Consider the following 25,756-nt stretch of genomic DNA (forward strand, 5'->3'; position numbering starts at 1 on the left):
TTGAAACTAGTTCAACCTATCCACGCCATATTGTGAAAAAAAAAAAGTGAATCGTTTGGTTCAAGTGTGGATTTCTTAGGAACATGCGACTACTCCTAAAAGGATGAGGAGAATAGCTTTTTTGGATCTTAATTTCCATACGATTACTTTGAGATTAACACATTTGCAAGCTTTAAGTGTGCAAAGTCATCCTCGAATGAATATTACAATTTTTTTCATTGAAAAGACAGGTATCTCGCATAGACGTGTGGATATTCAAGTTTCTTAGTGATATGTGCTAAATTGCACAAGGCCTATTAAGAAGGTCTTCCAATCTTTTTTCATTTCTCATTTGATTGCATCCTAGCAAGAGATTTTGTGTTTTGCAATTTGACGCCCTACTAATCTTCATAAGGAGGAGAATTCAATGCAAGGAAAAGTGTTGGCTACCTCCAAGTTATTGGAGTAGCCTGATAAAGACTTGCAATGAGAAGTTTAATTAAATGGCTCGCTTGGGATTGTAGACAATCCATGATGGTGGCATTCATGGGCAACCCCATCTTTATTCTTTCAAGCACATTCGTCAATATTTTTGAGTGCCTCATGGCTATCATAACATTTAGTCATCCTTATAGAGCAACTTTTGAGGTACTCTCCATTGCCTGCTTTACAACCCTCGTCTCTCTTCACGAGATTGGATATTTCTGCTACCGAATGATTTCGAGAACAAGTTAGCTAAGCAGATATATCATCAAATAGTCGAGATCAAGAGATAGATCACTGAAAAGGCCAATAAAACATGACATATTCAAGACAACAAAAAAAAGTGGCAATAAAGATTTCTCTAACTCTGTAAGTCTACGATTCCTAATCAAGGTAAAGTTTTTCATATGGAGATTGCTTATTGGATGTCTTCCAACTGGGAATGTATTGCATGCTCACAAGATCTCCCATGTTCGTTGTGTATTTTACACTACATATAATAAGACATTGCTTCATCTTTTTCTCTTACCATGTTTAACAAATTTGGAGTTTTGTTTTCCGTGTGTGAAGAACAAATATCAACTCATTCATGGATTATAAGAAGGATGCCTTCTATGTCCCCTTGCAATCAAATCATTTATGCCTTTTTTATCCCTTAGTTCAAAGCTCTCCAGTATAAGATTTGGCATAGAGTCTAATATTTGAACCTTCAAAGAAAATCGTGTAAATGCATCTAGTTACACACTAGACAAAAATAGAATGTTTTCTTATGGATTTTAGAAATGGCTCCAACCATTCATGCTTTTGTATTGGAAGCAATCCCATTCAACTATATTAGTCAAGTACTACTCAATTCTAATCAAAGATGGAGAGTAAGAACAAGGCTTAAGAGCCAATATGTATTATAACAAGGTGCACTTCAATGAGTAAGCAAGCAATGCCCCCTTACAAATTTTTTAGAGAATTATCAATTCACAACCAAACATAAAGCTTGACACACTAGATTTACACACCACATTTATAGAAATCTAAACTTTGCTTTTCTTTGATTTGCCAATGGTATCAAACTAGGACCATCAACACAAGTTCCGACAAACTCCAACTTTTTCCATGCCTTTCCTATCATTGCAATTTTATCATTCATTTTAACAGCACCAACTACTATATTGGAAAATCCCTACAAAAAGGCTAACCATGCAAGGTTAATATTCATGTTGTACTAGCCATGGCAAAGAACACATTCGAAGTTTTCAAAGCTTGGATTCAAATAGGTACCTTCTCAAGTCCTCAAACATGTCCACTCGAATGAACCAAAGCTATGTTACTTGTAGCTATTATTTAGTAACCAAAAACAAATTGAGGCAAAATAGCTGACTAATCTTGACCACCACTAAAGTAATATATATTAATAATTATTGTGTGTGCCAACTTTAGTCCTTTAAATACATATACAAAACAATTTTGCCATGCAAGTCCACTTTCTTGTGCGTTAAACATAGAAACCAGTGACTCAAACCAAAAAGGACAAGTTTTATCCATCGGACTAGCACAGCCATGACCACAAAGGGCATACTCTCTTATGCAAGCCCACTACTTTCCAATTCAAACATGCTGTTCCATCAAGCAATAGAACGAAAGTGATTACAGAATGGAATTGCTTTTCTCTTAAAGCATGAAAAGTTAGTCCCTTTAAGTAAAGAAGAATTGATTGGATTAATTACTACAAAGAATCAAAGATCTACAAAAGAGCATTATTTTTTTAGCTTAGCCTTGCATAGTGTCATTAGAATAAAGTCTTCATCGCATGGAAAGGCCAAAGTATTTCAAATGATAAGTCTTTCAGGAAATTGCTCCAAACATTACAAAGATCAGTTGTTTGGCACTTCCTACATTTCATGTAAAGATGGAACAGATGAGAAGGCCAGGGTACTGAAATGATAAATCTTTCATGGAATCCCCTCCAAATATTACAAACATCAGCTGTTTGGCAGTTATAACATTGGATTCGCCATGAATTATATAAAATGGGGTAATCCAAATTTCAAAAACTAGTTCCAATCAGATATATTTAGAAACTAGGTGTGATGTTAAAAGCTCAGTATGGACCAATTTTTGAGCTCACAGACACAAGGTTACTCAACATTGACACAAGAGGAAATCTGTATGGCAACCTTCCAAATATTACAAGCATCAGCTGTTTGGCAGTTATAACATTGGATTCTCCATGAATTATATAAACTGGGGTAATCCAAATTTCAAAAACTAGCTCCAATCAGATATATTTAGAAACTTGGTGTGATGTTAAAAGCTCAGTATGGACCAATTTTTGAGCTCACAGACACAAGGTTACTGAACATTGGCACAAGAGGAAATCCGTATGGCAACCTTCAAATGCCAAGATAAAACCAGAGACTATAAAAACGAGACTCAATATACAAGAAGGCACCTTGATTTTGAAGAACCACCTTGCTGGAGAAAAACTGTGTGATGAAACCTTTCTGGAGGTTCAGATGCTATGGCACCTATACTCTTCTTGAACCTTGAATCATTTGCATTACTGAGTGAGCATTTCAAAGCAGCAATTCCACTGTGCATGACAGCCCAGTACCAACAGTGTTGAGGTACAGGTGTTTTAAAGCAGCAGCTTTCTTGTATTTGGCATCCCCATTCCATGCCAACATAACCAAACTTTTGTCATAGCCCCACCCAGTAAGAGCGCCCATTTGGGTTGTGAATGGGTGAAACATCAGGAGAAGTCACCGACCATTCATACCAGACCTAGAATCAATGAGAACGTCAATTTAATTGACTACTGGAGGTAAAACCAAACATTAAGAACACGAGATTAGGTTATACGAAATATTTATACCTTGCTTGGGCCAACACACCTCCAAAAATGTACCTCCATCAAGGACCCAGCTGGGACATACATAGGCTTTTGAAGTGGGAAAAATATTGCAAACCTTCACAGTGCAAAAAGATTTTTAATCAAAACAAGTTTATTGGACCAACGACTTACCTCCCAAAGAAAAGCACCAATTCACATATACTGCAAGTTGTCTTATGGAGGCCATATAAGTTCCCCCATCTTGGTTTCGCATCATTTGATCACAGATTCACCACATTGAAGCTGCTCAAGAATACTCGATGGCTAGTTTGACTATTCTAAGAATATTGATAGCTAGTGTATTGTCACAAATCACCATCAATGACATCTACAGGACTTGCAAGTGTCCATTCACTTGGTGTGAAAAGACAAAACCAAAAAAGAGAACCCATAACATAGCAGTTCTGATAATTATCCTGTGTAAATGCACGCGAGGATGTGGTGTGCACAGAGTGCACTACAGTGTACATGATAACTGCATGTGCAGGTGGGCATCTGTGGGTAGGTGCGAGTGTGGCAGCAACGGTAACAGCACAGTACCAAGATACCTCCCACCTCTACCAGCCACTTTAAAACCACACGGGATCCAAGTTTTCCTACTCCAAAAGCCTGTTTACTAGTCGAGACAACATCTTCTATATGCAACGATGTAATGCACAAAAGATACAACTTAACTAGCAGAGAAGTGAAGCTACTTGGTGGAAGAAAGAAATTTTGGATGGAATAATATGTCAAAAAGCATGGACATTTTAGCATCAGGACTTTACCAGCTGAACATGTCTGGTGTTGCACTTGAAGGTTCAATGCCCAAGTGAATATCCTTATATAATGTCGAGTCAAAGTATCCAGCAAAGCCTTTTAGAAAATGCCCACAAAACGATTCATTATTATCAGAACAACTGATGAAACACAACTCAGAATTTCTGACAAGCTCACTTACCATGGACTAGGACAGAACCAGTGTCTGGTGCAAACTCAAAAGCCAGCTTCTTATAGCGTCTGTTATCATTATGTGTAGAGAAGTTTGGATGATTAAAAGTAAAGACCTGTTGGTGACAATCAAGTCAAATATCAGGAGAGCATGGAGCTATAACACACCATTAGCGAGACACATTTCCATGACATGGCTGAAAGTACGAAAACACACAGGCTGTGGAGTAGCCAATCTTGCCACACTGTGCAGCTTCACAACATATGCAGTTTCAAAATGTGTGAGATCATTGTAAGATTTGACCTGCAAACCCCCCCACACCCCACCAAAAAAAAAGAGATAAAAGAATATCCATAAACTTGTACAATAAGCAAATACAAAGCACTAAAAATACCGAATCAGAATCCACAATATCATACATCTCTATATAGCTTGGACGCAGTGATGGGGGCAACAAAACTTGTGTACCTGTCAAAAAGAGTCATCAAAATCTTATCAATTCATGATGCATTGACAAGCTAGAGTTCCATGAAGCAAAAGAAGAAAACCTTCAATGTTTTACCTCAATAACTACCAGTACACACAAACAAGGTCCTCTATAACATGAAAGGCCTCAATGTTCACACCACAGTTCTTGTGGAAGTACACCACTGATAGATTTTGCCTATGCATCATGTCTACTCTTTCAACACAAGAAATTTAGGTTATAATGCACAATCCGTTCCTAAAAGGTCTGTGGTATGAAGTCTCAAATAATGCTGCAATTCCTACAAAGGTATTCAGGTCATTTCATATGACCACTCTGCAAGTTCTTAGAAAACAATCCAAGCCATTGCTAAAGGTCGGACTGGAGTTCTCAAAAGGACATCCCATGTCCTTGTCATAGAGAAATGTGCAGATATTAGGAGTTCTGTCCACATTTCTGTATCCAACCTGTCAGCTCAGACTCAAAAGAAGGTGTAGCATGTTACATACCTTGGAAGGATCCTTACAGACTCAAAAGAAGGTGTAGCATCTTACATACTTACACTTTATGAGTACGAAAGAAAGAGAGTCCACACATCACAAGGACTATTGGGTGGAGCAAGGGCCCCTCTTAGCTTTTTGGGCTTTACAATACATTGAGGAACTGATGGATACGTGGGTAGGCTCAAGTTCAGTGTAAATCTTGCTCTAAATGCTGCGTGATATGTTGCTGATACCAAACTCTATAGAAAATGTTGTTGAGCAAGGAAAATCACAGCCCAAATTAATCTCTATGTCATCATAATTTTCTGGCCTGAATTCACTACTTAAAACAGCCCCAAAAGATTTATTTAAGAGGAAAAGACATCTTCAGAAGTCATAAGCAAAAAACTCAAAATGTTTTGTAAAGCCAGTCACGGACATTCCCAACTTTAATCCTTGTCATCAGATTTTGCTTTCCCCTTCATCACCCTCTCTCCTGTCTTGCAAGCATTGCCATCTCTCCTGCTGCATTTGCAATCCAGCCCTGCACAGTGACGTTCCAGCCTGATTCACATCTACTCCATCACAAAGAGGACCTGCTGCTCTCCAAGCTGATGCCATCATCAATGTTGCTATTTTCAGGACTGTTTGCTGTTGCAGGAGGTTGTCTACTGCTGCATTTTGCAGGCCTAGCCCTGCTGCTGTCATCACCAACTGATGCGCTGCGGTTGCTGCCTGCCCGAGGTCTTTACATACCTGCGTTTAACTCTTGCAGGCCTGCTTCCAGGGTTTCAAGCATTGGTAGACTGCTACTGCTGCATGCAAGATCCTTCTCTGGTAAAACACTCCCTCGTAGCGGTTTCTGTCATCCCCAACTCCTGTACCAATGTTACACTTACTATGTTCCTCCAATCATTCTAGTGTGAATGCTACCTATGCCCACGGGCACTTTTTACATTCTTGTTGGAGAAAGGTGTTTTCCACATGCCACACCTCGCTGCCTTGCAAACCCACCCTTGAGCTTTCACCTCAGCCACCTCTGTCCAACCACGCTAGGCCCCCTGATTCCATTTTTTGCCACCACCCTGGCCACCTTCATCTCCTTGTCAACTGTTGTAGCAGTGGAACGTCTACTGCAGCCCCTCTGCCTTCGGCATGGACCCTGGTGATCACACTACTTGCAAGCTGCAACAGCATCATAGAAGCAGAAAATGCCCCTTTACAGGACCCGAAAGGCCAAAACATGTGGAGGAGGGCCCGAAACGCGTTTCCCCTTTGGGGAAACAGCTGCCACATGGCGTTTCCCCTTGGGGAAATGTTTCAGTTCACTTCGTTTCTCAAAAAGACCAAAACGTTTTAAGCAAAACATAGTATATTGTTTTCATTTCAAACATAGCGTTATTAATCGTCGTGTTATTAATCGTCGTGTTTGTTATGCTTGTTAAGCGTAGCCTTATTAATCGTCATGTTCATTGCCTTTTATACGTAGCTTTAAAGCCTTATTATTCTCATATTCTTTACACTTTTTTTGTCATTTTCTTCAAGCATTATTAATGTTTTATTGTTAAATGTTTAATGTTTTAATGTTGTGTTTTCCTTAAAACTCATAATGTTAAATAGTCATTTAATATTTAGTGTCTTAAATGTTTCATGAATTTAGCTTAAATTGTTAAATATTTTACGTTTAATCATTTAAAATGATTAAGCTTAGAGTCATTTATATCCATTTCAACTTTCTTCATTAATAAGGAGGATGATAATGAAGAGCATTTGCCTACAGCAACTAAAGATTACGACATGGATGAGAAAGAGGGAGATAGAGAGGAGAGGAACTAAGAGATGATATTTAGTTATCACTCTCTCTTGTATGGTTTTGCACTTATTTACAATTGTTCTTTCTTTGCAATCACCATATTAATTGTGCCAAAATCCTTGTATGCACCTCAACCAAGACTCTCACCATCATCTCCTCCTTCCTACCACCTTAGGTTGTCTATGCCCCTACTATGCCTATCGCAACCTAACTAGTGTCCAAAGTGCCGCCTTTGTCCTCAGCAGCACTGCCCTGAGGATGTTTTGCCCAGCTCCAACATTGCCATTTTAATTTGCACCACCATCAGCACTTGCGACCAGCATCACAGCCCAAAAAGTTCTCTAGCATTGCGATGCCCTGCAACCTTTCGTGATATTTTTTGCTATTTATAGCAGATTGGTCCAGCACTTAGACATATCTTGATCTTGAGATCTAACAGAGACAGCCTGCCGTGACTGACAGCACACAAGCTAACGGAGATTGAGGTCCTCAAAGTGGAGACACACGCAGATATTTTCTCTGCTCCCATGTATATTTTTGCACTCCTATACAGCATACTACACTACAGATTTTTTGTGTTTCACTATCTCCTTATCTCTCTCTCTTCTCTCTGTGTTCACTCTCTCTCAGTCTTTGTCCTACGCTTCTATGTCGCTGCACTCTAACATGGTATCAGAGCGGTGAAATCAGACTGACTGATTGAAGAACCTACCTAAAGAGGAGATTTCAGCGCGACACAAGGCTGCGTTTTCAGCATTCAAGGGCAAGCGGGAGGGCTACGCATTGGAACAAGGCTGAGCGAGTGTGGGTGTGTGGGAAAGGAGTCCAGCTGGTGAATTTGCTGCAGGTTATTGCTGTTTGAAAGGGAGGAAGGCTGTGTTTTAGGCCTTACATTGCAGATTTTACCTTTTCATCGCCTCCGGCGGCTGAAGAAGGTTCGGGAAGCAAAGGAAACATCCCTAACAGGCTACGTTTACAAAGTTAAGAGGGGGTTGCTTTTCCGTTTGTGCAAGCATTGCAGGTGATCGTGTCTACAGAGACTGAATTGGAGTTCCAGGCGATCATAGACAAAAATGTGCCTGTCCTACTGGCTCTTCCATCGAATCAAAAGCTTGATGGTGACAATTACCGCATCTTGCGGGTGATGATATTGGCTGTTCTGGAGACTTATGATTTGGCGAAGCTTGTGATGGAGGAGATTAACAGGCCCTCGGTAAGAGATGAGTCCAAACTCTCTTTCATTGCTCGTGCGGAGTTGACCAAGGCCCAGTCTCATTGGGACAAACTGAATGCCAATATTCGTTCTTTTATTTTTGTCTTGTACTACAGCAGTGATAGCTCACATCGAGCACTTGTCGATGGCTCGAGAGATATGGTTGGAGCTCGACCAGATGTATAACCAAATGACCCTGATAAAGAGGGTTTCTTTGGAGGTGTAGATGCACACCTTGTCCGTGAATAATTCTTCTTCGCTTCAAGAACACATCAACAAGCCTCGGCAACTTCAGATGCAAGTTCAAAATGCGGAGAAGCCTATTTCCTCTAAAGGCATGGCGATCACTTTATTGTCCCAGTTGCTGCTACGATTCGATACCTTTTATTCCGCTCTTATCGCATAAGGGCGGGCATCGACTCTTCGGTGGAAAAAGTTGGTTCGTGTGGTCTTGGGCCAAGAGGAACAATTGAAGGGACAAAATGCTTCCAAATCGAAGGCTTTGGAGGATCAAGCCTCTCAGAAGAAGGGGAAGAACCAAAAGAAGGAGGAGGAGGACAACAAATCCAAGAAGGACAAGGAGAAAAAATCGACCTGCCATATTTATGGTAAGATCGGTCATTGAAAGAAGAATTGCCCTGACACAACAATAAGGACACGAAGGATTCTGGAGCGGTGGTTGCACCCTCATCAACTGCTTTTCTACATTTAGTAGTCATTGAGGACCCTACGCCGATGACTTCTAATGCTACAATGATAGCTCCCCAGGCTCGAGAATGGATCGTGGACAGTGATGCCTTACGGCACATGACTCCTCCCTTTGGTGTTGCCCATTTGTGAGCTTCACGTGGGCTGATTCTCATTGGAGACAACTCTTATATGTCTATTGTTGCGTGGAATGAGATGCAGGTGATTCCAAATGGACACTTCCAAAGTGTTGCATGTGCCAAGCTTAGGGCATCATTTGCTTTCGGTCCATAAGATTTGTTCTCTTGGCCTCTTGGTGGAGTTTGACAATGATGTTGTTTGAGTCCTTGATCGTGGATCGAGGAAGGTTCTCTCTACAAGTTATGAGGAGAATGGCATCTACAAATTGAAGTCTACTTCTGCTCTTACTTCTTATTACTTCTCAGACACAGTCCGAGCTCTGGCATGCTCGATTTGGCCACCTGAACTATGAGTGCCTTCGAGCGTGGCAAGTTCAAGGCGGCTTCCCGATTGCAGGTTTTTATTGGCTACAACTCCCAATCCCAAGGCTATCATCTGTTTGATCCCGTCAAGCAGGATGTCTACACGAGCCGAGATGTGTGGTTCGTGGAAGTGCCAGCCACAAAGGGGAGTGAGGAGCACCCCATGCTTGGAGATCCAGGGGAGAGTTCGGCTCCCGAGATACTTCCTTTGAAGCTAGAGCCTTTTGATGGAGATTTTTCTTTTGATTCAGAGTTTTCTCCTCCACCGGCCACCCCAGTGGAGCTTCCGCCGGTGGATGCTCTCGAGTCTTCGGTAGATGGAGAGCGACAGGGAGAGGTCCGGCCTCCTCCTCGTTAGGCCCGTGCCACACTCTGAGATTCAGGGATCGAGGGTATCCCTAAGGAGTGGAAACCGCAGGATGAACCACGGAGGTCACAAAGAAATCAAGCACATTCTACGAAGCTTCTTTGCTCTAACTATTGTTTGATGACCCATGTATGTAAGATCGAGAGTCCACTTCAGTGAAGGAAGCTTTGCAATCTAACCATTGGTGGAAGGCTATGGAAGCCGAGCTGGAGGCTATTGAGAGAAATGGCACTTGGTCTCTTGTGCCTCGTCCCTCTCACAAGAAGGTGATTGGCATCAAGTGGGTCTTCAAGACCAAGTACCTTAGCGATGGTTCTTTGGACAAGCAAAAGGCTCATCTTATTGCTAAAAATTTTGCTCGGCGCCCAAGCATTGACTTCCATGATACTTTTGCTCCCACTGCTCGTATGGCGACTATTCGAGTTGTTCTTGCCTTGGCTGGCCATAGGAGATGGCCTGTCTATCAGTTGGATGTGAAGTCAGCCTTTCTCAATGGTAACTTGCACGAGGGGATCTATGTTGAGTAGCCTCTTGCCTTTGGATCCTCGGATGGAAAAGTTTACAGGTTGAAGAAGGCCTTGTATAGCCTCAACCAGGCTCCGCGTGCATGGAACAAGAAGATTAACTCGTTTCTTCAGTCGAAGTTGGGACATCGGCGCTCCAAGGCCGATCTGCAGCTTTATGTGCACACTCTCGAGACTGGTCGTGTGTTGTTTGTATTGTGTGTTGATGATTTGATTCTAACCGAGGATCATGCACAAAAGGTCCAAGAGACCAAGACAGCTTTACATCAGACGTTCGAGATGACTGATTTGAGGCTTCTTCATTTCTTCTTGGATCACAAGATTTATCAGTCTCACAGGTAGATTTTTATCTCTCAGCAGAGATACATTCAGGAGCTCTTGGTGACTTTTGAGATGGAGACTTGTCGAACCAATTCTACTCCTATGGATCCGAATTGAAAGGCCACTTCACACTCAAATTCTCCCTTGACAGATGCTTTTCACTACCGTCAGTAGATTGGATTCTTGATTTGGCTTCTCAACACTCATGTTGATCTTTGTTTTGCTGCGGATCTTTTGGCGGGGTTCATGAGTATAAAACAAGTGCATTGGCAGGCTGCCCTGAGGATTTTTCGATATTTGAGGGGGACCTCTGACTTAGGGATTTCTTATCTAGCAGGTACAGATGCTTCCGATCTTGTTCTTGCAAGTTGGAGCAACTCGGATTGGACTGGCGATGTGGACCAACGGCGGTCTACTACAAGTTACTGTTTTACCTTGAGTACAGGTGTTATCTCTTGGAGTAGCAAGAAGCAGCCCACGGTAGCCCTTTCTTCTATTGAGGTAGAGTATCGGGCCACGTCTTCCATCACATGCGAGGTTGTGTGGCTTTGAAGATTATTAGAGAAGCTTGGCTGCCCCCAACCTCGTCCTACTCTTCTGCGGTGCGACAATGAGAGTTGCATTGCCTTGATACGAAATCTTGTATTCCATGCCCGGACGAAGCATATTGAGATCCAATATCACTTCATTCGGAAGAAGCTTCTAGATACGACCATTGATGTGGAGTACTGCAAGACGGAGTATAACCTTGCAGATTTGTTCACAAAGGCACTTCCCCAGGCTCTTCTTCGGCAACATGCCAAGAAGTCTTTTGACCTCTCGAGGCTTTGAGACAGGATGTTAGAGATTCATTTCCTGGACAGCAGTGTGCAGAGCAGTACGGCCAGAGTGCCACATCAGCAGCAGAGGATGCCACGTCAACAGGTCGGACAGGTGCCACATGGAACAACTACAATCGGCCAGTTTTCTGTGCAATCGGCTGCATTAAATGCAATCGACCTGTTTTTGCCTATTTTTTCGTGATATTTTCTATTTATAGCAAATTGGTCCAGCACTTGGACATATCTTGATCTTGAGATCTGAGAGAGACAACCTGCTGTGATTGACAGCATGCGGGCTGACAGAGATCTAGGTCCTCAAAGAGGAGACACACATAGATATTTCTATACTCCCGTGTATATTTCTGCACTCCTATACAGCATACTACACTGCAGATTTTATGTGTTTCACTGTCTCTCCTTTTTTTTTCATAAAAGGTAATTGTATTAATTACGAAAAAAGAGTACAAGTTTTCATGATTACAAGCTACACAAGGACTCTAAGCCAACGTGTAAGATCTCAGTACTAAGCTACACAAAAGTTACACAAGTGATGGCAAAGACCCAGCGGAAATTGCCATATGCCAGGTAAGCAAGTCCTCCCGAGGGAGCAAGTCCGAGTACTGAATGAGATCTAACTGCCAATGCAAGAGACCTTAAAGTCGGGCAATGGGTTTCGGTACATTAGAGGCGGAATCAAAAAGAAAGGCATTCCGAGTGGTCCAATTGTGCCAGCATCCCCAGAATCGGAAGAAGTGAAACAAGATCTTCATATGCAACTATGGCGGCATGGGGAAGGGGTGAGCGCGGACCCCACCACTATACGCCAAACCTGTGACAAGAGCGACCAGATCCTCTTGGCCAGCGGGCAAGAAATAAAGCGATGCTAGGCCGATTCCACAGTAGTGGTACAGAAAAAACAATTGCCATTCGAGATTCTACGCTTGGAAAGGGCCGAGCCAAGAGGAAGACCACCAATCATCACCCGCCAAAGAAAGACCTTGGATTTGAAAGGTGTCTTATTCAACCAGCCCTCCATCACCGTTGCCTTCCACCATGACTGAGATTTCCGCAGACCCCATACAGAATTAGCTTTAACAGCCAGCCATTGATGATCTTTCATCAGAAGATGATACACCTTATTAGCAGAGGCCTTTTCCAGACTCAACCGGCCTGCAAGGTCCCAGTCCTGCCAAGGGCGATCCATCGCAAGGGCAGGAAAAGGTTGCCGGGCCTAAAGTACCAGCCGAAGCTGCTCCCATAAGTCATGGTAGCCCCACGGGATCCTGAAAAGTCTCCTGGCCGTACGAAACGATGCGAAGACATTACGACTAGCAAGGGTGGCGTCCGCAACTGAAGACCCCCCCAGACGGGCCATGCGGTTAAATTTTGATCGAAGCTCATGTTTGTCTTCCCACAAAAGTAATCTTGAGACTGCCAACAATTCCAATTGAAAGGAGTTAGCATCCAAGCGGTCCTCCGCTGGATGCCAGCTCGCCTTTTGGAGCACCGCTTTCCACGAGCCGACCAAATGCAATAATAGAGAGGAGGCGGTGCTGGAAAACCCAGAGTCGGCATTAAGGACATGCCACCAGGAGCCCCGAATTTGCGTATTGCCATGTCGAAGCCCGCTGTCCTCCAGAAAATAACGGGCTATAATGGTCCACGGGTGATGATCCACACACATAGCGCGAAAAAGTGACCAGCGAAGGGCCAGCATATGAGATTCAGCATCCAAAATAGCCCCTCCACCCAAGCGTTTGGGAATACATGTATGGGACCACGAAATCCACGAAATACCAGCGTGCAATGAATCCTTTTTCCATAGCATGAAACGAATAGGGCGAGTGAGAGCCTTCAAAGTAGTAGGAGTCCAGGGCAGCAATGGCCAGAAATATGTGAGCATTGGCAGCATAATTATTTGCGCCACTTTGAGACAGACATGAAAGGGCCACGCTTGCGACTTCCAATACATAAACTTAGCTGCCAGTTTCTGTGAAATCCATTCCAGTAGCTTCTTTAGCTGAACATCAACACCCAACAGGTACCCAAGATGCCTGACAATGGAGCCACGAGACACAACCTAACCTTGCCAACCCAATGACTCTAAATCCGACTCCGTGCAGCTGAGAATGGCTGATTTGAAGGTATTGATGCGAAGACCCGAAGCATGACCAAAGAGTGTCCAGACATCCAATGCCTTGCGAATGTTTTCCTTGTCAGCACGCAAAATCATAAAGCTATCATCAGCCAAAGATTGGCTAATGAAGTGCTGCCCCAAAGGAAAAGACAATCCGGCTAGTTGATCAGAAGCTGCCATTGAAGATAACATTGAAAGAACCGGGTGAGTCGCCAAGGCAAAGAAGAGAGGACTCAAAGGGCAACCCTGTCTCACCGAGCGTGCAAGGATAAATGGCTCTGTAACCCCACCATTGAGCATAACACGCGAAGAAGCCTCAGCACTGATAGTGTAGATCAACTGGGACATCCGCGCACCAAAACCCATAGCGGACATAAGTTCAGCAATGAAAGACCAATCTAAATAGTCAAAGGCCTTTTCCAGATCCAACTGAATCAATACCACTTCCTGGCTAGAGTGCCTTGCATAGTCAATGGCCATTTGCACATTTAAGATATTATCCAAAATGTTGCGTCCCTTAATGAAACCATATTGAAGCGGATGTACAATAGCTGGAAGGTGCTTGTGGAGCCTATTCGCCAAGATTTTGGAAAAGATTTTATACATCGAGCCCATCAATTAAATTGGTCTCCACTGTTGCAACATTGACGGCGAAGGAACCTTTGGAAGCAATTTGATAAGGCCTTCTTTCCATGAGGAAGGCATGACCCTTGTTTCCCAAACCTGTTGAAACATGGCCACCAATGGCTTCACCAATTGGGTAGCCGAGCACTCAAAGAATTCATTGGTGAGGCCATCCCAGCCAGGGCTTTTATCCTTGGGCAGATGTAACAAAACATCCAAAACCTCCTCCTCACAAATATCTGCCTCCAAGGTAGCTCGCATATCAAGTGGAACCTGATGGCGGACCAAATCATAGAAAACTGAAAGTGCATACGTAACCTGGTCAGAAGGCGACGAAGAAGAACCAAGAAGATCCCGAAAATAATTCCTGCACATATCAACAATGGTGTGAGGATCAGTAACCATGCAACCTTCTGAATCCTGAAGTCTAGTCATATTTTCTCGAGCAGGAGAAGCATGCAAGGCGCGAAAGAACTTATGAGTCTGGCAAGCATTATCTTGCAAATTGCCAATCAAATCGTGTAATTTGGCCTGCTGATAGGATTTCAACTAAAATTCTTGGATGAGATTGGCCAAACGTTGTGCCAATGATAATAGAAAATCATCATCTGGGGTATCCACCAGAAGCAAACGAACCAAAGCCAGTAAGCCTTCCGCTGCATGGCGATGCCTCCGACAAAGAGAGGCATGACCGCTTCAATATGGTTTCATTAAGGGACGCAACATTCTGGATAATATCTTAAATGTGCAAATGGCCATTGACTATGCAAGGCACTCTAGCCAAGATTTTGGAAAAGATTTTATACATCGAGCCCATCATTGAAATTGGTCTCCACTGTTGCAACATTGACGGCGAAGGAACCTTTGGAAGCAATTTGATAAGGCCTTCTTTCCATGAGGCCTTCATGACCCCTGTTTCCCAAACCTGTTGAAACATTGCCACCAATGGCTTCACCAGTTGGGTAGCCGAGCACTCAAAGAATTCATTGGTGAGGCCATCCCAGCCAGGGCTTTTATCCTTGGGCAAATGTAACAAAACATCCAAAACCTCCTCCTCACAAATATCTGCCTCCAAGGTAGCTCGCATATCAAGTGGAACCTGATGGCGGACCAAATCATAGAAAACTGAAAGTGCATACGTAACCTGGTCAGAAGGCGACGAAGAAGAACCAAGAAGATTCCGAAAATAATTCCTGCACATATCAACAATGGTGTGCGGATCAGTAACCATGCAACCTTCTGAATCCTGAAGTCTGGTCATATTTTCTCGAGCAGGAGAAGCATGCAAGGCGCGAAAGAACTTATGAGTCTGGCAAGCATTATCTTGCAAATTGCCAGTCAAATTGTGTAATTTGGCCTGCTGATAGGATTTCAACTGAAATTCTTGGATGAGATTGGCCAAACGCTGTGCCAGTGATAATAGAAAATCATCATCTGGGGTATCCACCAGAAGCAAACGAACCAAAGCCAGTAAGCCTTCCGCTGCATCGCGACGCCTCCGACAAAGAGAGCCATGATGTATCCCATATTGGCGAGCGACCCGTTGCACATTAGAGACCAATCATTGAAAAGAAACTGTGCCTTCAAATGCAAAGTCCAATAAAAATCTCTCAATCAATTGCTGCATATAGCCCTGAAAGATTGAATGCTTCAAATAAGAAGAGTTGAAGCGTAAAGGGAGTCTATCCAACAACTACATAAAGGGTGCAATAGGTTGTGCCAGTATCTCAAGTTGGAGAGGGAAATGATCAGACAATGCATATTGCTGCAATACTTTCATTTCCAGCATCTCAAGAAGAAAGTCATCATCGTGCATGATGTACATTCGGTCCAACCGCGACCATGTAGATGCATACTGCACTGAATGAAAAGTAAACCCTGGAGAGGACGGATGTAACCACGACCATGGATCTTGCTTAAGAGCCGCAAGAGCAAAGGCATTCCACGCCTGCCTTTCCGGAGCATCCATCACCGAATGCCCTGAAGTGGACTGGGAAGCGTCAACACACATATTGAAATCTCCCATCAAGAAACCCCTTCTGCCAAGTGACATGGAGCTCTGCAAGGTCTTCCAAAGATCCCGGCGAGATAAAGGGTCATTCGGAGCATAGAGACCCAGCAGCCATAAGATCTCTCCGTCAAATAAAATTTCAATTAGCACAAAGCGGACCTGCACATCATTTTTAATAAGAGTAGGCTGATATTTCTCATGGACAAGCATAAGCACTCCAGAATAATGCCCAGCATGTGTCCCTGCATAAAATAAGCGAAAACCATGGCAATCCACCACTTTTCCTGCATCACCGTGACTCTTGTGCTCCACCGCACACAAGGCATCCCACTGATTCTCATGCAAGACAGTCCACATGGCATGTTGCTTATGGCGAGAACAAATGCCTCGCACATTCCACGTTGCCATCTTCATATATCCTGAAAAAAGAAAAATCAGGAAGGAGACACCGCTTGCCTCGATTTCACCTTGTCAGCTAGAATGTCAAGGACACCATCATCCAGAAAATCAGCTAAGACTGCAAAAGAATTCGGCCGGCTAGCTTTAGAAGTAGATGGGATATCCACTGTCTTAGGGGTGGCGCGGGGATAATGACGATCCCAGGGTGTAATCACATTGCCTTTAGAATCAAATGCCAACTTAGTATGCGGGCCCTTGGGCCCGTCTGTATATACTTTCCTCGTAGACTGATTACGGGAGGCAGAAGGAGCCCACTGTCTCCTCTCTCTCTCTTCTCTCTGTGTTCACTCTCTCTCAGTCTTTGTCCTATGTTTCAGCATCACTGCACTCTGACAAGCTCATCGATATCAATATAATTGTCATCCACCGATTCAATATATAAGCTTCGGTGTTTCTCATCTTCACTCTTCGTGTATTTCTCTCACACAGGTACTTGAACAACAGCAAGTTAGCTCCTCGTTAGGGCATTCATGCTTCGTGTTTCAATCACATTTGTGCCCACACACAATGCAAGTGCTACCATGGCAATTGAAAATGATTTACTTGAGACGTTTGGCGATTATGATCAGTTAGTTCAAACTATCCGATGTAGGCGTATATGATACACCATATGTTGATCACAAACCAACTTTGGAGTGATGTATCCAATGCCCCTCCCACTATAGAACAGTTGAGGATGGATGGGGGAGATGCCCAAGCCCATGCATAGATTGCACTTTCATACAAAAGATCTGTCATTCCACACATTTGGTCATGTACCATGGCCAAACAAACATGGGATGTACTTGCCTTTTTGTATTAGGTGTGCAACAAAGCCCATGTGCACCCTATTTGTGCAACTAAAGATTGAGCACATGACTCAGAGAGATTCCATGGATGCCAAGTCAGGAGGGAAAAAACTCAATCAGTCCTATGTATGTTCACACTTAATACATGCAACATTCATAGCTCATATTAAGTTTGCATATTGTAGAGATAAGCCCTTCACCAACTCTCTCTTTTAACATAAAACAAGCTCGCTTGAACATTATTTTCTCCGTAACAAGATTATGCAATTTCCATTTGATTTGGTTTCTTTCTTCCGGTATTCTTCTTATGATATTAAGTATTTTCCGCAGCTAATCATTTTCAAACTCATTGTTTCAAATAATTTTTTATTTTACGCACATAAGCAGTTTTTTATGGCTAGTCCAGGTTGCAAAAGGTCCCTCCGAAACTTATAAGCTCTTAGTTCTACACATGCCAAACAACCTTTCTTTAAGTCCCTTTGCTTGTTCACCTACAGAAGAAACAATAGAAAATCGATGAGAGAAAAAATGGTGGCCCACAAGGAGAAATAGTGATGTTTTGATAAGCCTTTGGAACCCTCTTTCCTTGGGCCAAATACAACCACAACTCCTTTCAGAAATGGAAATGCCCTCAGTGTGAACAGTAAAAGTAAATAAGCCCTCAATAGTAGCCTTAAGTTCTCGTATTTATACCCAATAAAGAAATGTCTCAGGGAGGTTTCAATAAAACAGCTTTTTGGTTGGTTAGTGATACAACTGCTTTGCTGGATTACATGTTGACCAAGGACGAGGAGAAAGAAGTGGTAAGACTTCAAAGAAGAGACAGGGAAAAGACAATATAATCAGTGACAATCATCGTATCATTTTTCACAAATAAGATGCATATCATTACCCCAGCACCAAAGGCCTTAAAAAGTCTAACCCATGAGCTTTTTCTTCAAAAAGGTGTTCTATGGTACTATAAAGTACATCAGGTCAAAGTAAGAGAAATATCGGTGTAATTATTAGAGGTCATTCATGAGCATTCATATGCAACTGTGGCCGGAACCCTCCACTTTTAAAAACCTAAAACAGTTGAACCACAACAGCAAAGAAATAGACTTACGAGCTTGGAATTGAAATTCCATCATCTTTTAGGAAACGTTGAGCACCATCCAAACATTCAGGAGAAAGTTCATTGTCTCCAAATGATCCAAGCAGTTCACTTACCTGGTTTATCGAACATTAATTAGAACTGCAAGCATGTAAAAGCACGTTGGTATGCTCTCATATTTGCCAAATAAAAAACTCAAATTCCAGTAGGCAGATGCGAGATCATACCAAAATGTCTGCTTTCTCAGGAGCAGCCCAATGTCGCATATCACAAGACACTATATTTACGACATCTTCCCAACCCTCCATCTTCACCAGATTCTGTAAGTGACACCATCAGAAAACTTAACCCTAAAAATCAGTCAGGTTCTTCCTTGAAATGACAGAGAACTGTTATTGACTTACATGTAGTGTAACAACTGCATTAGGATTCTTTTCCACTGCATACACCCGCAATTTTCTTCCACATTCCTTTGCAGCCTAAAAGAAGTCGATGCCATAACCACACAAACTTAAGACTAACACACTAACAAATTAGGCCTTCTCTGCACACTAATAAACTTAAGACTTGATGTCAATAATTTGAGGAAACACTTAGAGAGAGAGAGAGAGAGAGAGAGAGAGAGAGAGAGTGTGTGTGTGTGTGTTGTGAAGCTCAAGGGACTTCTCCAGTGGCAGCTTGACCTTCTTCAACATGCTGATATCTTGGTCATAGATGATTGAGTTCCCTGGCATGCGGCAATCTCCTCTGTTCCTTTGCCATGACTTTGTATCTTTTATGCACAATGGACTCGAGCCATCCTGCATCTTGTAATCTTGCAATCTTGTACTTGTATTTTTTCATGATTAATACAATTACCTATTATGAGAGAGAGAGTGCAGGGCAACTTGCTTGTTGCTGCAGATGGCGAGGTTTCGTTTTGCACAGGTGCAGTGAAGGTAACTGAAGTGAGCTGCTGTAGACTCAGATGTGGACTGCAAACAGGGATGTAAGGCACAGGCATAGTCTGCAGGGCAGCATACCTTCCGCTGCAGTCACTAAGGTTTTGTTCTGGCAGAGGCACAGTCCAGGTAACTGAAGCAAGCTGCTGCAGCCTGATAGTGACCCTGCAGAGTTGTGCACAGAGAGAGTGAACAACTCCAGTCCTTCACACAGCCATACCAGCTTTCCAGCAGCCATAGCAGACTGTATCAGGCTACAATTTTGCAGTGCTTGCAGGTTGAAAGCAAACAGAGAAAGAGAGAGAGAGAGGGTGAGAGAGTGTGTGCACGCACGCGTGGTCATACGGCAATTTTTGCTGCTGCTTTGCCATGATTTTTGTACTATTTTAGTCATGACTTGTGTACTCTTTAGTCATTTTGAGTGGACCCTCAGCTTTTATGGTCACTATGCCTGAGCTCAATGTGCCTTCATTGATCAAGCAATAGTGACCATGGGACCAAAGTCTGATGAAGAGGAGGAAATCATACATGCACTGACTTGCGGACAGTTGTCAAACACAACAAGCATCCTGCAGTTGATCCTATGCAGGGCAGCAAGCATGCTGAAGATGATCCCATGCAGGGCTCTCACAGCCCATACTCTTCAATGCCTTTAGTGCACTCATATGCTCAATTCACTGCCCAATCAGATGATTCTCGAGATCTGAATTGGGAGCATTTGTATTGTTGTGTGAGTATGTAGATCATAATCACAATAACCTTCCAAGCTGCAATGATAAGGATGTGTTAGAGACTCATGGTGGACACAAAGAAAGTGGTGTGTTCTTCCTCTGCATTACAGGAGAGAGGAGTTATCCTCTTTTTCATAGCCAAGATTCCTGTGCTCTCATGAATCCACCAATGGTTGCACTCTGTTTTGCAACAGGATTGTGTGGAATAGATTTTCATTGGTACATGAGGTTTTTATTAAGTTATGCTCAAATCAGCTAAGAATCAAGATGATCTTTTGGCAAAGCTGGCTCTGATTTTTGACCAACAGTTGGTTCATGTTGTGCCATGGCTGTCCATGGCTCATTTTCAGAGTCTACTTTGACAGGAATGTCCAATCTGGGTTGAAGTTGAAGGGTGTCCAACGGTTTCGTACTCTCAATTGAAGAATATAATGGCCAAAATTTGCATTGTCATTTAATTTATTTTCAGAATTACTATACCATGTATCTACATACACAAGCTTGCACACAACCTACACAATGCTAAAGAGCTCAACCTTATGATGCACACGATAAGCCTAGTTGCCACAACAAAAATGTGATGCTTCAAGATGTTTCACCCCTCCTTACTTACTGAAAGAAGTAGCAGTAACAAGCCTTACCCAAAAGAAGGAGGTAAACCATATCTAAAGTTGTAGACAAACCCCCTAATCTTTTCCCCTCGAATGTCCCCACTTAATCTAGCCTCAACCCCTAAATTTCTCCATCCTTTCCCCTTATCCAATCCCTCTCTCCCCAATTTACTCGCACCCTCTCCTAGCCCCCTAATATCTACCTCTTCTAACCCTCTTCCTCCAAAACCTCAACCTTCCCTTTCATCCCTCCCTCTTTTCAGCATTGTCTTTAGATAAAACACCTTGAGAGAAATAAAGCATACTTGCTTGATGGGCAAGCTCTTCTTAGACCACTAATATCCATGAATTACCCCCTTATCTCCATAAGATAAGTCTTTCCCTCCCACCCCTTTTCAACACCCTTTATATCATGGATAAGAGGCAGACATAATAGAAATTTAACAAGGTAAAGAATGCAAAGAATTAGACTTTATAAAACATAAATTTTGAAAAGCAAAAAATTGTATTCAAATAAAGCATGCTACCTGCAAGGATGCACGAACCAGTGGACCTCGACCAGCTCCCACCACCATAAGTACCTATCAAATTAATTATTCATGAAAACCCAAAGCACAACATTAACACTTTTCCACAATGATAAATATTGCAACTAAAAGTCAATACAAAGGAAAAGAGTAAAAAGAGCCTAAAATAGAGTGTATTCTCTAAAAACAAGACCCTTGAAAAGCGATGAGAAACTTCACCATTGAACTCACCATTTTCATATTGAAGGATCAATACCAAGAAGGTTACTTAACAAAACTTACTTACAATACCTTGTTATTCCACAAAAGAGGATGGACAAAGAGATTAAGGTCAGAGATTAAGGTCCCATGCAGGCTAAAGCAACCCAAGAAACCTATTTCCAATCGTAACTCAAGCATCAATCTCATGAAGGTTGCTCACAAGTCTTACTTACAATTCCTTGTTTCCAAACCTAAGAATGTTGCTTCACAAAAGAGGATAGACATAGAGATTAAGCTCCCATGAAGGTTAGAGCAACCCAAGGACCTTGTTTCTAATCGCTTCTTTGCAAGCCTAGGCCTTAAAGCCATCAACAAAATGGTCAATACCATGAAGCATGGTTATTAGGTACGAAAGGTATTGATCCGGGTTTTTTACAAACCGGATTTCTACCACAAAATTTGGCCAAAACCCCTATCAAGAGCCTGACCCATAGCTTAAACCCTATGTCTTATCACTTTGGGTTTAGTCTTCAAGCACTAGGTATGCTACATTGCTTCTCAGTTATGATAACTCTAGCAAGTGGAGAAACAAGTTCTTAGGAGGAATGTCAATGTAAAGGGTAAAAAGGATGGGTTATCTTAGTGATGATGGAAGTAGATTATACCTAGAGGTTGAGTGAGTGCATAGATTTTTTCAAAGGACTAGACTCCAACTACACTTGGGTTTCACCTGCATCACCAAGATTAGGGATCTATCACCATCATTAGAGGACACTGCACCCTTGTACACAAGTCAATGTCCACATCATGGTGTCATTTGGATCTTACGCATAAGCTTACAAGCATGGACCCTCTTTGACACATACTTTGACTTTAATTCTCTCTCTCTCTCTCTCTCTCTCTCTCTCTCTCTCTCTCTCTCTCTCTCTCTATATATATATATATATATATATATATATATATAGAGAGAGAGAGAGAGAGAGAATTAAAATCAAAGCAACTTTAGGAAGCAGTTTTAAATAACTTTAATAAATCCCATGAGAAATCGAATTTCAAGAAAATTCACGCGTTACCCAACCGGTTTCAACCTGGTCTACAAGGTTACAACAGAAACTTTTTTAAAATTCATCACCGATTAGAAGTTACAAAGACATAAACTGTTTGCTGCAAGCAATTTTCTTCTCTCTTTCACTCTTATCACATCAACTTCCCATTTCATCTGGACCATAGCTATCAACAAAGTATGTTTTTTGCCTTGATAAAATGTGCTACAAAATAAGAAAAAATGTTATCCATGCCATAAAGAAATAAGGCTATGAAAAAAAGTGAAAAGATGTACTTACTAAATAAAACACTTTCTTTCTTTGCCGAATCTTTTATCATTGCTTTCACCAACATTTTTATTTCTGTAGTACCATCTTGAAGTCTAAACAATAGCTTGCACTGTTCTTATTCTGGCTTAGAAGTTATATGAGGTTATTGAGCTCTATCCAAATCTTTATACGTTCATTTGCTTTCATGGGATTACTAAGGTACTAGAGCTTATGATTTTCTTGTTAATGTGAGGGATCAAGGGCCAAAAATTTCATGGCTACAATTACTGCATCTATCTCCAATAGTGCGGTAACAATGATTAAAGAGTGTAAGCATTAGACCCATGAAGAATAGACATGTGAATGTCATCAAGGCTAGAAAGACGAAAGATAATGTGCCTCTAGTAGAAGCCGAAATCAATGCATAGAGAGTATCAAAGACATATATGGATAGAGGTGCAAAGATTTGTGGCATGACGGAAAAGTTGATGCATCGTTTGGAATTAGAGATAAGTGAAACTACTGAATTTGGGGCTAAAATGGCTAACAATGTAGTAGTAAATTGTTTGGGAGATATAAAGAAAGTCAAGGGAAAGGTGTGTGGAGTGCAATTGGAGCTTGACATGTATGTGATGCCAGTGAAGGGGACGACTATCCACTCGTTATTGGGCGACCATGGCTAATGGGAATGAAAGCTAGACAAGATTGAGAGACAGGGGCTTTAGAGCTAAGGCCATAAAATGGGCTATAGAAAAAATGGAAGAGCACTGTCTACAACATGAAGGAGGACCGACAAGAGGATCTTCCGTAAGAGACCACCGCTGATGAATAGAGTTCCAGTGAGGATTAGTCATCTACGACAGAGGACGAGTCTTCTAATGAGGAGAAAAAAAGCTCTCTAGAAGTGATGGGGATTACATTGAAAGGACCTTCTCGTAGTGAAATTTCACAGCAGCTTCGCTCTTAAAAATTGAAATCTGAATCAAAGAACAAATGCTTTGACAGTGTATTGGCTGGTCATAAACAATCCATGTACTTTTTGACATTACTTCTTAAAGACAGAGAGTCTGCGAATGCCCGTATGGTTATGTATTGATCCCTACACACAGTGGCATATGTATGAAGTGGCTTGAGGATCTCTTGGGTTGAAATACATCTTGGTTTGACAGTTTGTTGGCTGTATACAATCTGTGAGCAAATTTATGTTACTTGTACTTTCTGGATATGCACTGTTTTGTGCCCGTATGACTATGTCTAGTTGCCTACATATACTAGCAAATGTCTGGGAAAGTTTGGAGCATGTATGACATGTTTTAAAGTGGTTTTTGATAGTAAATTCACTTCTGTTTACTAAAAAGATCGAGAAGATGAGGTTAGAAAAAATGTTGACTAAGAATCCATCAGTTGAGGAGAATGCAACCTACATGGAAGTGGTGATAAAACACTCTGCACTTTTTATTTCTAATTATGAACACATCACAAGTATGACGGCAGAACAATATCACATTAATCTAAAAGATGCAGCAAGGCCAATGGTGCAAGGGCTACGATGATTGGGAGTAGTTCAACAAAACGCTCTACTCATTGAGATGTAGTGACTTTTGAAGTCGAGGTTCATCTATACAGTAATGGACTTTGAATAAGTTTCACCTATAATGGTGATACCCAAGAAAAACGGCAAATGGTGGATTTGTATGGACTACAAACCGCTAAATGCTGCAACAAAGAGATATCACTTCTCTCTTCCCTTTTATATCTCTATTCCCTTAAATGCTGTCACAAAGAGAGATCACTTCCCATCCTAAAAGTATTCCCTTCAATACTACCACACAAATCCGCCATTTGCTGTTCTTCTAGAGTGTCACCACTATAGGAAAAACCCACTCTAAGTCCCCTACTGGATAGATGAACCATGCCTTTAAAAGTCAATGCACCTCAATAAGTAGAGCATTTTGTTGAACTACTCCCAACCGTCATAGCCGCTGCACCACTGGCCTTGCTCCATCTTTTAGATTAATGTAATGTTGTACTGTCGTCACACCTGTGATGTATTCTTAATCAAAAATAAAAAGTGCAGAGTGTTTTATCACCACTTCCATGTAGGCTGCTTTCTCCTCAGTTGATAGATCCTTAATCAACATTTTTTCTAACCCCTCCTTTTCAACCTTTCGAAGCTGCTGCGGAATTTTACCACTAAAAGGTTCTTTCAATGTAATCCCCATCACTTTTAGAGAGTTTTTTTTCTCCTCATTAAAAGACTCCCTCTCTATCGTAGATGACCAATCCTCGCTCAAACTCCATAAGCGGAAGTCTCTAACGCAAGATCCTCTTGTCGGTCCTCCTTCATGTTGTAGATAGTGCTTTTCCATTTTTTCTGTAGCCCCTTTTGTGGCCTTAGCTCTAAAGCCCATGTCTCTCAATCATGTCTAGCTTTCATTCCCATTAGCCATGGTCGCCCAAGAACGAGTGGATAGCCGTGCCCCTTCACTGGCATCACATACATGTCAAGCTCCAACTGCACTCCACATACCTTTTCCTTGACTTTCTTTATATCTCCCAAACAATTTACTACTACATTATTGGCCATTTTGACTCCAAATTCAGTAGTTTCACTTACCTCTAATCCCAAACGATGTGTCAACTTTTCCGTTATGCCAGAAATCTCTGCACCTCCATTCACATATGACTTTGATACTCTCTACCCATTGATTTCGGCTTTTACTAAAGGCACAATATCTTTCGTCTTTCTAGCCTTGATTGCATTCACGTGTCTATTCTTCATGGATCTAATATTTACCATCTTTGACCATTGTCGCCGCACTTTTGGAGATAGCTGTAGTGAT

At 42.0% G+C, this 25,756-nt stretch overlaps 1 protein-coding gene across 1 annotated transcript in view; it reads right to left on the minus strand.

The window, feature by feature from the left end:
* Positions 1-2,253: 2,253 nt before the first annotated feature.
* Positions 2,254-25,756, minus strand: part of SKB1 (SHK1 binding protein 1) — an 85,251-nt gene continuing 61,748 nt past the window's right edge. The window contains exons 14-23 of the mRNA XM_087682800.1: positions 21,400-21,453; positions 18,994-19,068; positions 18,817-18,909; positions 18,602-18,705; positions 4,700-4,748; positions 4,497-4,583; positions 4,290-4,395; positions 4,117-4,204; positions 3,332-3,425; positions 2,254-3,240 (exon numbers count right to left, since the gene is read on the minus strand). Coding sequence (XP_087538926.1) covers positions 3,157-3,240; positions 3,332-3,425; positions 4,117-4,204; positions 4,290-4,395; positions 4,497-4,583; positions 4,700-4,748; positions 18,602-18,705; positions 18,817-18,909; positions 18,994-19,068; positions 21,400-21,453 — 834 coding nt within the window. The 3' untranslated portion in view covers positions 2,254-3,156. The remainder of the gene's footprint in view (positions 3,241-3,331; positions 3,426-4,116; positions 4,205-4,289; positions 4,396-4,496; positions 4,584-4,699; positions 4,749-18,601; positions 18,706-18,816; positions 18,910-18,993; positions 19,069-21,399; positions 21,454-25,756) is intronic.

The sequence above is a fragment of the Lygodium microphyllum genome, chromosome 8, assembly GCF_053477565.2.
Source record: "Lygodium microphyllum isolate KBCC chromosome 8, Lygodium_microphyllum_v1.1.10, whole genome shotgun sequence".
Taxonomy (NCBI): Eukaryota; Viridiplantae; Streptophyta; class Polypodiopsida; order Schizaeales; family Lygodiaceae; genus Lygodium; species Lygodium microphyllum.